The 11,374-nt window shown below is 38.1% G+C and overlaps 1 protein-coding gene across 1 annotated transcript in view; it reads right to left on the bottom strand.

Moving 5' to 3' along the window:
- Nucleotides 1–2,476: 2,476 nt before the first annotated feature.
- The window catches only part of pard3ba (par-3 family cell polarity regulator beta a), a 126,424-nt gene continuing 117,526 nt past the window's right edge, over nucleotides 2,477–11,374 (bottom strand). Inside the window, exon 23 of the mRNA XM_057332435.1 lies at nucleotides 2,477–4,684. Coding sequence (XP_057188418.1) covers nucleotides 4,324–4,684 — 361 coding nt within the window. The 3' untranslated portion in view covers nucleotides 2,477–4,323. The remainder of the gene's footprint in view (nucleotides 4,685–11,374) is intronic.

The following is an 11,374-nucleotide window of genomic DNA, read 5'->3' as shown; positions in this document are numbered from 1 at the left end:
GCCGGTGCCTGGACTCCACACAGGTTGTTTGGAATTCTCCATCTGGAATCTCTCATTGGATCGGCGTGCTGGTTTCTACAGTAACCGTACACCCGGCGACTGAGAATTCTGGAATGCAAAAACATGGGGTGAGAAGCAGAGATCGAGAGATCATCAGTTTGATTGATGAGGGTTTGGACAAGAATTATGATTCCATTAAAGCCTACATACCAGTCTGTGGTCGTTTTCAAAAGCGTCGTGTTGTGAATCACTGCCACAAAGCCCATCAAAAAAAGACGCTGCATTTTGAACTATTTATTAAGGGGATAGTTCACCCAAAAATAATCTTCATATCATTTAAAACCTGTATGTGACTTTTTTCGGTTGAACACTAAAGGAGATATTTTAAGAAATGTCATTCATACAATGGAAGTCAATGATGTTTGGTTATAAACGGTCTTCAAAATATCTTCTTTTGTGTTTTGCAGAAGACACGTTTTTAATGACTGATGAAAGAATTTTAATTTTCGGGTATCACTTTAATAAATATTTTTCATGTTTATAATTTGGTTGTCGTTTCTAGTAAATGGACTTAAATAATTCAACATATCATTTACACAAATATATTTGAAGAGTTTCGATTTTACAAAATGTAACCAGAACAATCTTTTAAATCGAAAAGGTTGAAAAGCAGCAATTTGGTTAAAAATGTATTTAAAAACCCATTTAATTATTCATTCTATGAAACAAGTACAAAAAAATGTGTTCAAAACGGTTCTTAATATACCCTGATTTACAACGTTAAGGTACGATATCGTGAAAAATGCAAGTTTAATACCATTTGACATATCCTGCAACTTTACGCTCTGAACAAAGATGGCGATAGATAGGCAAAATCCACGAATTCCAGCTTTAAATGTCACTTCAGATAAACTGATCTGGTTTTATAAAACTATGGATTTACATCTGATACCATCATAGGCCTTGTCTGTATAGAATGATAATACCATACACTCACTGTTTTCTCATTCAAAGCAAATAAAACCGCAGTTATCACTACCCCAAACAGTGGTACTACAGTATTGTTTGTTAGGGGTTATAAGACCAAACACAAGCTTGCACGCCACTGCATAAGGAAAAATACCATTCCCAAACCAATGCCAGTCCAGGGCGTCTTAGATACACATCTCTTGGCCGGTGTCCACGGCTCTTAGCACTAAGCTAATAGGAGCGTTCCTTTTATCATGATACAGGAACGCGATACCGAGACAGAAATGTGGGGCACGAGTAGCCTGCGCTGCTCTTGTCAACCCAAACACCTGCCGTCACTCTTGAGCGGCCCACGCCAGCCAAAAGAAGGTCATCGGCTGTCGATGAAGCATTATGGGGCTAAATTAAGCATAATGTCATTGTAAAGAAGCTGCATTTGAACTTGACCTTTGCTTTTGATTTCTCAAAATACACATGATGAAATATATCCACGACAAACTTCCAATTGAAACAACAAGTCAACATTTTCTCCAATGATGGGTTCTTTGCTTACAGAGAAGTCATGCTAAATATGATGTTGACGATATCAAAAATGCAAGAGGGTTGTTCAGCAAACTGGCATTGGGGTAACGTCTAATTGAAAGAGTCATAACCAGGACGAATGTCTTTGAATTATGTTTGTTAGGTTTAAAACAGATGTGCACCCCTGCATGACGTAAGCGTGTATGAAGTCTTACATGTACTTACATGTGCAGCAGGTGAAGGGCAGGGCAATGCGTTCATTCTGTGGGGCTGTTGATAATGTCTCACTGGAGTCTCATAATGACGCTGTAATGAAATGAGTGAAATCCACTCGACTGGCAAAGATCAGCTTCAGGACTCGTAAATGAAAGAAGGGACATAATTGAAATAAATGAGGGATGACTATGAAGGACAAGTCGATGAAATGTGAAACGTGAGGTCACCCGGACCGTTTGGAACATTAAGGAATGGGATTGTTCTTAAGGTTGCCGTTGGGAATGTGGTCCTGTAACTAGATTTCACGAGTTCAAATGATTGAAAAGTAATTGTCAATATTAAATGAAATATTCGATATTAGGTTTTTTAATAGGGAGTGATGTATCGCTCAACATTGAAAACACAGGCACACGTATGGGAGATGTTAGCCTATACAGTATTTACGAAACATTCTAGGTTGGTGTAACCTGTTGTTGGGTCAAAAACAGACATTTTTGAGGTTAATTTAAACCAACAGTTGGGTTTGTCCATATTTTACTCAGCCATGGGTTAAAACAACCGAAGTATAGATATCCTTGACAGAATCGTAAAAAAGCACTTCTCTCATTTCTTTTCAAATGTTATCATCTTTTTCATCTATTCCCACTTTACAACCGTTTCTACCCTTACAGAAAAACACAAATTTCACGTTTCTCACAGAATCCCATGGGTTTCACTTATGACTTGACATGAAATTCACACTCAAATATTCCAAAACCACCTTTCACGTGTGATTTTGCACATGTGAGATTCATGCATTTTTTCTGTGAGGAGCTCCCATCTGTGGGTTAATTAAACTGACAAACTCTCTCTAGATATGCAAACATTTTAATTCCCAAAGAAGATTTCCAAGTAGGTAAATTAGACTGTAATAACTTCAGCGCAGTCTTCCGTAGCTTCATTGGGAGGGAAATGAATTACAGCCAGTCAACAGGAGTAATTATCAGTAATGGCAGATAAGTACACTCACTTAGACATCACTATAATGCACTTGCGTAAGGATACAGGACACCATCGTATTAACCTAAAAATTTAAATATAACATTTTAGTCTTTGACTGTAGTAACAAAGTTCTTAACAATAACTTTACCCTTCATTAAAAAACACAAAAAATATTAAAACACACAAAGGCATTCATTTGTGGTGTGCATACGTGGTATTTATGTATCATGTTTAACATATGCTGATCAACATTCTAAGAAAACAAAAAATCCTAAAAATCAAATATTATTAAAGGTAAAAAAAATTCAATAAACATTCAAAGAAAATATAAAAATACCAAAGAAATAAAAATCAACAGATACAAACACAAAATTTACCCCAATTTGTGCAGATTATCAATTCATGATTAGAGTAACATATGACTATCAAGTAAAAATGACAAAATTACAGATAAAAGACACAAAACTTCATGTACCCTGTTCACAGAGTTTAGACAGACAGCATCTTTAGCTTCAAACTGGCCATTTTACTGCAAAGTGTTTGCTTTCCCATCTGTACAAATGTGCGAGAACTGATCATAAAGTGACGTTTTGCAAAAACTGTCTTCGTTTTTAAACCGCTTCTCTGCTTTGACTGACTGTGTTTCTTCTAACTGCGACTGCTTCTTTGGACTTGTTTTTATAAGTTCTGCTGATCCAACCACAACGATTGTACAATGTGACAGCGTTAAGGGAATGTTGTTTTAAAGTGTATTATTGCACCTAGGGGGCAGCATTTCAAACGCCACGCAACAGGATTACGATAAGACGGAAAACAAATGCTGGGAATGTTAAGACCTTAGATAAAAGGAGAAAGTGATGACGAAAGTCAAAACAGTTTTTCGACACTTTGATATGGGATCAGCTGTCGTCCCCTAACCTTTGCCATCCTGCTGGTTTCATTCCGCAAGCTTTGAATAAATTAATAAGGGACGCGGTGGTTGACAAAGTTTAGGATTTCATCACTGATTATAAACAATTGCAAGGTTAATGGAGTGTTTTGGGACGACACGACTCGGTAGTAAACAGAGTTACATCCGAGGCAGGACAATAAAACATTTAAAGATCCAGAGGACACATTGTGTTTTTTAATCGCAAGAAAACTCTGGAAAGTCAAGTTAGCGTAAGGCACCCGATATATCCACCAACAACACCCTGGAGAAAATCGTAAAGCAACTGGTCATATGAATAAAAAAAAAAATTATATCGCAGGAAACTATCGATACGTTATCAAAAAAACGCAATCACACAACTTTACAGGCATTGGCCATACCAAGCACATGACAACACCATACACACATTTATGCGCTATCATGAATTAAATACGTACATATATACAAACAAACCCCACGTGCATTATTGTGGCTGTACGAGTGAACGTTTAAAATTAAACCGGTTTAATGTTCAGACCTGTGCATGGACCTCCCATCTCACTTATATATAAAACTATTAAAACAATCTTATAAAATGCCTGACATCCTAACCTAACCACAAACTTAACTAGCTAACTCGATTTTAGTAAGCTCATGTTCACATTAATGAAACCAGTTGACAGTCTCCGAATGAACTCTGAAGTTCACAATCAAACCTAATTCTTCTAGACGGCACCAATCATTGGGTTCTTCTGTCGGGGATCTGGGTACTGTTCATCACCGTACGGCCCGTAGCGATCGGGACTAGCCGTCCGATAGTTCCCTTGGCTCAGTGTTTCATATCTCGGTGGCGCTCGAGCACCTGGATTGGGAGACGGAGGGAGATCTTGCCTGACGGGACCCTTCTGGAGTGCAGATGATGAAGGGTAGTAACCACCCGGCCCGTCGGCACGAGGTACGGGCAAATGGGCCGAGCGAGAAGGATAGCCATCTTGATTGGGGTACTCATAAGACGAGATTGGGTAATGGCCTGGATCTCTCTGACCGGCCCAGTTCTGGTTGGGTAAGTCATCCACTGGCATTCTCCTGGAAAACAGATTAGAGAGAGGGTATACTAACAGTGTGTTTGTAAATAGAATTCTGTGAAATTGAGAGCTGTAAAGGCCAAAGAAATTGATAAATATATGAATAAAGCAAAGGTCCCTACAAGCCAGCAAGAATAAATGGAACTCATCTAGAGATTAAAGTTAATGGATGCTATTAAAAAGAAGACATGCATTTGAGTCACTGACAAGCATCCATTAACTTTCTTAACATCAATATCAAGGTTTTAGGTCAATGTTATATGAATGCAGAAGGGAAATGTTACTCTAGGTAGTCTGACTGCAGTTTTTTACCATTATAATCAAACTTCACAAAGTCTCGTGTTCAATAGAAGTTCAAAACCATGTTTTATGCCTTAAATGCAGTTGAAAATAATTTTAGATGGAATACAGCATGTTGCGCTGTAGATGTCAATTACCTTTTTGCAAGATTTTAAGGGATAGTTCACCCAAAATGAAAGTTATTTTATCGTTTATTACTTTCTTTCTTCTGCAGAACACAAAAGAAGATATTTTGAAGAACGTTGGTCCCCATTGACTTCCATCGTATGAACACAAAACCACTGGACATTCTCAAAATATCTTCTTTTGTGTTCCACAAAAGAATGAGTCATATACAGGTTTCGAATGACATGAGGATAAATAAATAAAACATTTTCCCTTTAAATGTATTAACTAAACAATGGGTTACAATCTATATTATTCATGCAAGTACTGCATCCATCTATTGTCCAATGTCCAACTAAAAAATGAACACTAGGAAATTACATCAAATCCGGTGTTGAACAGGCCAGAACTGTAGAACTAGTGTGTGTGAAGAGCTCATAAAAGCAACGTTTGATGTTAAATAAAAGTTCATTCCAAAGCACAACTGTAGTCTGTTCACTATTTCACCTGTCACAGAAACATACAAACAGAAAAGTGTGTACTGTATTGTGACGGTTGGAGATGTGTGTGTGTATCATCCGTCAGCAGTGTATGTAGTGCGTCTGTCAACTCCGACCACCCAAGAACTGAAACAGAAACTCTGCAGTCCAAACACAGTACTCTTACCGAGCCTCTATAATGACAGCGCTCATAATTCAAGTGCCTCTATGAAGAGTAATGTAATGTTTACTGTAAACTAATGGTTAATTGTTGTCGATTTAACAGGAGTGAATGTTTGTAAGACCTCTGGGAATGTACCCTTTAAAGACTTACTGTACACAAACCTTATGATTATTATCTTTTCCAGTAGTTCAACATTATACATTTTTATGATGAAATGTACCCACTACAATATTCCCAAAACCTTACGCTACACTATATATTATACTGTGCATGTCATATGTACACTTGAAGGGGCAAAATACCCGATTTTAAATATTCGTTCATAGTGGCATGAAAGAAGTCATGTTAGAGGCCATAAAAATAATACTTATAAAATCAATGTGAGAAATCAAAATAGTGTGAGAGTAGAGAGCGAGAGAGTGAGAGTGAGAGAGAGTGAGAGAGAGTGAGTGAGCGAGCGAGAGTGAGAAAGTGAGAGTGAGTGTGTGAGTGAGCGAGAGAGAAAGTGAGTGAGAGAGAAAGTGAGAGTGAGTGAGTGAGCGAGAGAGAACGTGAGTGAGAGAGAAAGTGAGAGTGAGAGAGTGAGCGAGCGAGCGAGTGAGTGAGAAAGTGAGCGAGAGAGAGCGCAAGAGAGAGAAAGTGAGAGAGAGTGAGAGAGAGTGAGTGAGTGAGCGAGAGTGAGTGAGTGAGCGAGAGAGAAAGTGAGTGAGAGAGAAAGTGAGAGTGAGAGAGTGAGCGAGCGAGCGCGTGAGTGAGCGAGCGAGAGTGAGTGAGCGAGAGTGAGAAAGTGAGAGTGAGTGAGTGAGCGAGAGAGAAAGTGAGAGTGAGAGAGAGTGAGTGAGTGAGTGAGCGAGAGAGAAAGTGAGTGAGAGAGAAAGTGAGAGTGAGAAAGTGAGCGAGAGAGAAAGTGAGAGTGAGAGAGTGAGTGAGAGAGAAAGTGAGAGAGTGAGCGAGAGAGAAAGTGAGAGTGAGAGAGTGAGCGAGAGAGAGCGCAAGAGAGAGAAAGTGAGCGAGAGAGAAAGTGAGAGTGAGCGAGAGAGAAAGTGAGTGAGAGAGAAAGTGAAAGAGTGAGCGAGCGAGCGAGTGAGAGAGTGAGTGAGAAAGTGAGCGAGAGAGAGAGCGCAAGAGAGAGAGTGAGTGAGAGTGAGCGCGAGAGAGCGCAAGAGAGAGAAAGTGAGTGAGAGAGAAAGTTAGAGTGAGAGAGAGTGAGTGAGCGAGCGAGAGTGAGAACGTGAGAGTGAGCAAGAGTGAGATAAGTTTGTAAACATTGTGGCTCCTAAAGCAAAATGTTAAACAAGTGCAAAACCACCAGCTACTATGTTAGTGTCAATCAGGTACACTTAATAATTTAAGATATTATCATGTGTGTAGCATTAACACAATATCAAGACTATCGCGGTATATCATGATATCAAGACCAGTTGTATATAGCATATGACAGATTATAAAACGGTCAGTTCTGGTCCTTGATTCTGATTGGCTTAGCGGAGTTCTAAGCCGTTATAAAATACCTCAATATATAACGGCTGACCGCACCACATAGCCTAAATATCATTTTATTTACTTTATTTTATGAAACCTTGCTAAGCATATGGAATAACCGTTTTATAAAAGCAATAAACCCCGCGAAGCAGTGGGTTACAGTGCATTTTATAACAGCTAAAGGGTTTTAGGTACTCCGCTTCGTGCCACAACGCCCTTAGCTGTTATAAACTGCACTGTAACCCACTGCTTCTTGGGGCTTAATGCTTTAGTATAATGCATTTATGTAATGCTGTGTAGTACATAATACACATCTAATTTACACTATTCAATTCAATTTTATTTATATAGAGCTTTTCACAATGTGCATAGTTCCAAAGCAGCTTTACAGGAGCAAATAAGAAAAACACAGAAAGGTAAAACACAGCACAGTGCATGGTGTTTATAGACCAAGCAAGATCATTATAATAAATAATATCTAATAAATAAATGAATAAATGCAGTCTCCTGGCGAGCAAGCCAACACTGCACTGCTGTGGCGAGAAACCCAAACTCCAATGATGAATAAATGGAGAAAAAAAATACTCACTATAATTTATAATACATACCCAATTTACACCACACCTGTTGTAGTTTACTAAGACTAAAATAATCTAAAACAATAACATTTCTGTTACTGAAAGGAAATGATATATTCATTGAAAACTGTAAGCTAAATGAAAAAACATTGTCTTAAACTCTCAATTTACTTGTAAGGACAAAGCATTCAAATGATTTACTAAAAATAAATAAAAGCTTAACTAAAACGAATTTACGTAAAAAATTAACGTATACAGTAACATAAAAATAAATAAATAGATATACGAATGATAAAGGCGCATAACAAAATTTTGTAAATGATGAGAAAAAATTCATAATGAAATTTTCAAAGAAATATCTTTATACAGTAAAACCTAAAGGTAATCAAAAGAAAACTGAAAAGACTCTTTAAATAAACTCTAATAAGTCTGGTTTAAACAAGAGTATGTGATTTATTACCCATATACACTAGAATAAAGGCCACACCTCATGTAGATTACAGTGTGAGATAAACACAGAGGTTAGCGTGCTAGATGAGAGTGATGGGTTACAGACTTCTCCAGCAGCTGAGGATTAAACACACACTGCTGCATCTCCGCTGGGACGCACACAAACAAGTGTGTAACACTCGCTACGGCCATACCCTACAGCTGACCCCGTGATCCAGTGACCCGGAGTCATAGCTGAGAGAGCGTGTGTGAGATCCAGATGTGTTAGCAATGTCATGTGTGTTTGAGCTTCTAACACCACATGCGAGTGCAAGTCAGGGTGTCTTTGAGTTGACATTTATAACACGTGATGGAGAACGCAAGACGAGTGTGGAGTGCGTGTTTGTGTGCGGACCAGACATGGAACAGTGCGGTAGGTGGGTGGTGTGACGTAACGTGCGTGGATAAAAAACAAAGTAACGTTCAGCAATCCATCTCGCTCACACCAGCACTCATCAACACTCCAGCCGTTGTGTGAGCGAGCTCGCTGTCCGCTAACATATTTTCCGTCTTCCGAGGGGGGAGAAATCCCAGCGTGACTCTTCCCTGCACCTGCCTGAGAGGTTCGGAAGGAAATTCTTCCTTGGGCTCCTGATTTGACCTCGACTCGTGTGTCTCCCTCCAGAGACGCACACAATGCCAAACAGCTGGTGGTTGACGGGTAACAAAGGAGGGTGTGTTGAATTGTAAGTAACAGGATGAACTTGTGACCAGTCAATAAGTGGAGATGGATTAAGGAATTGACTCCAAAAACAAGATTGGGAAACTAGTGTGTGTGTGTGTGTGTGTGTGTGTGTGTGTGTGTGTTTGTGTTCGCATCTATAGGCAGAAAAATGATGGATTGGGGTCATTTATACAGACAGTACGTAGTTAGGTTAGTAGGTAGAAAGAAAGAAAGAACAAAAAAGAGAGAAAAAAGAAAAAGAAAGAAAGAGAAAAAAAGACAGAAAGAAAGAGAGAAAAAAGAAAGAAAGAAAGAAAGAGAGAAAAAAGAAAGAGAAAAAAGAAAGAAAGAAAGAGAGAAAAAAGAAAGAGAAAAAAAGACAGAAAGAAAGAGAGAAAAAAGAAAGAAAGAAAGAAAGAAAGAAAGAGAGAAAAAAGAAAGAGAAAAAAAGAAAGAAAGAGAAAAAAGAAAGCGAGAAAAAAGAAAGAGAAAAAAAGAGAAAAAAAGAAAGAAAGAGAGAGAGAGAGAAAAAAGAAAGAGAGAAAAAAAGAAAGAAAGAAAGAAAGAGAGAGAGAGAGAGAGAAAAAAGAAAGAGAGAAAAAAGAAAGAAAGAGAGAAAAAAAGAAAGAAAGAGAGAAAAAATGAAAGAAAGAGAAAAAAGAAAGAACGAGAGAGAGAGAGAGAGAAAAAAGAAAGAAAGAGAAAAAAGAAAGAGAGAAAAAAGAGAGAAAGAAAAAAGAAAGAAAGAGAAAAAAGAGAGAAAAAAGAAAGAAAGAGAGAAAGGAGACAGACCGACAGAGATGGATAGGATGGGTGATAGAGACAGACAGATAGATATAATGACAAACAGACAGATGGATAGATACAAATACAGACAGACAGATAGATACAGTATATAAACAGACAGACAGAGAGACAGACAACGAAAGGCAGGCGGAAAAGACAGACTTACAGTATAGACAGACAAACAGATAGGCAGGCAGACGGACAGAAAGATAGACTGATATATATATATATATAGACAGACTGCCAGACAGACAAACAGATAGACAGAAAGGCAGACAGACAAACTCCGACAGATAGATATATAGATAGACAGACTGCCAGAAAGACAGACAAAAAAAAAGAAACTTGACTAAACTTGTCCCTCCAATATTTTGAATTTAGACTGCGATACCAAGCTCAACCACTAGATGTCAATGTACCATACGCTTTCTTTAAATGCAACCAAACTACAGGACCCATTCAACAAATTTTTATGTAAAAAAATGAACATACAACTAAACTGAACAAATCGTTTATTTAATACAATTATTATACAGTAAAATAATAATATACATGAATATTAACAAATGAAATAAAATATAAGTAGTTACATTATTAGAAAGTTACATGCAGTCCCGGGCACGCACGTCAGATAAAATGCTCTATAGACAGACAGACAGACAGACAGTATAGAGCTATATTTCATGTAGTCAGTTGCAGACACTGGGCCCGTAGAGAAATGGGAGCTGATGCAGGCAGAAAGCAAACTAACAGAGTTTCATTTCCAAACACTGATTTCATTACCTCCACTGTGTTTCAAGGCAAACAACGTTACAGCAAAACACAGTCACTGCGCTTTATTTACTTGGAAGCCAAACGGCAGCCGCAGCCAGAACGCAATAAAAAACAGATCGAGATGTCACGGCGCTGAAGAAGCTTTTACGGCTTTTGTTGGCAAAATGAATGAACAAAGAAAACCAGTCTTGCTTGATAATCTAAATCAAAACATGCAGGCAAAACCACGCGATCTTAAATAAACAAATACTTTTAATCATAATCTCGCCGTACGCTCTCTCGTCGAGCACAATGTTCTCATGAGTTTGGCTTTAACTGTTGAGTGTTAAGGACTCTTGGAAAGATCACGTGGATGACTTTGGTTTCAGAAACTGTACGTTCACACGCATGAGGTATAAACTGTACACAACCGACTGTCTATTTGCAGATATTGTATTGTTGTGAAACCTCCTGTCCTCATCTGATCGTTATCCAATCAAACGCTAGAGATCCTCACCCTAATCCACTTCATACCACGGTGAAACTCTGAGGCAAATCATTCTTTCGTGTGCAAATGTGATGACCTAAGAAGCAAGATATTTCTCAAGGAAATGAACGTGAGAAGAGAGAGAACAGATCGTACGAAATCAAACCAAACAAACCTTTAGAAAGAAAACTTCAGAAAAGAAGTTAAATGTAACAAAATATTCAATTCAATTTTATTTATATAGCGCTTTTCACAATGTGCATTGTTCCAAAGCAGCTTTACAGGAGCAAATAAGAAAAACACAGAAAGGTAAAACACAGCACAGTGCATGGTGTTTATAGACCAAGCAAGATCATTATAATAAATAATATCTAATAAATAAAT

This window comes from Triplophysa rosa, linkage group LG4 (assembly GCF_024868665.1).
Source record: "Triplophysa rosa linkage group LG4, Trosa_1v2, whole genome shotgun sequence".
Lineage (NCBI taxonomy): Eukaryota > Metazoa > Chordata > Actinopteri > Cypriniformes > Nemacheilidae > Triplophysa > Triplophysa rosa.
The sequence above is the reverse complement of the archived record's forward strand: the minus strand, read 5'-3'. Positions and strand labels throughout refer to the sequence as shown.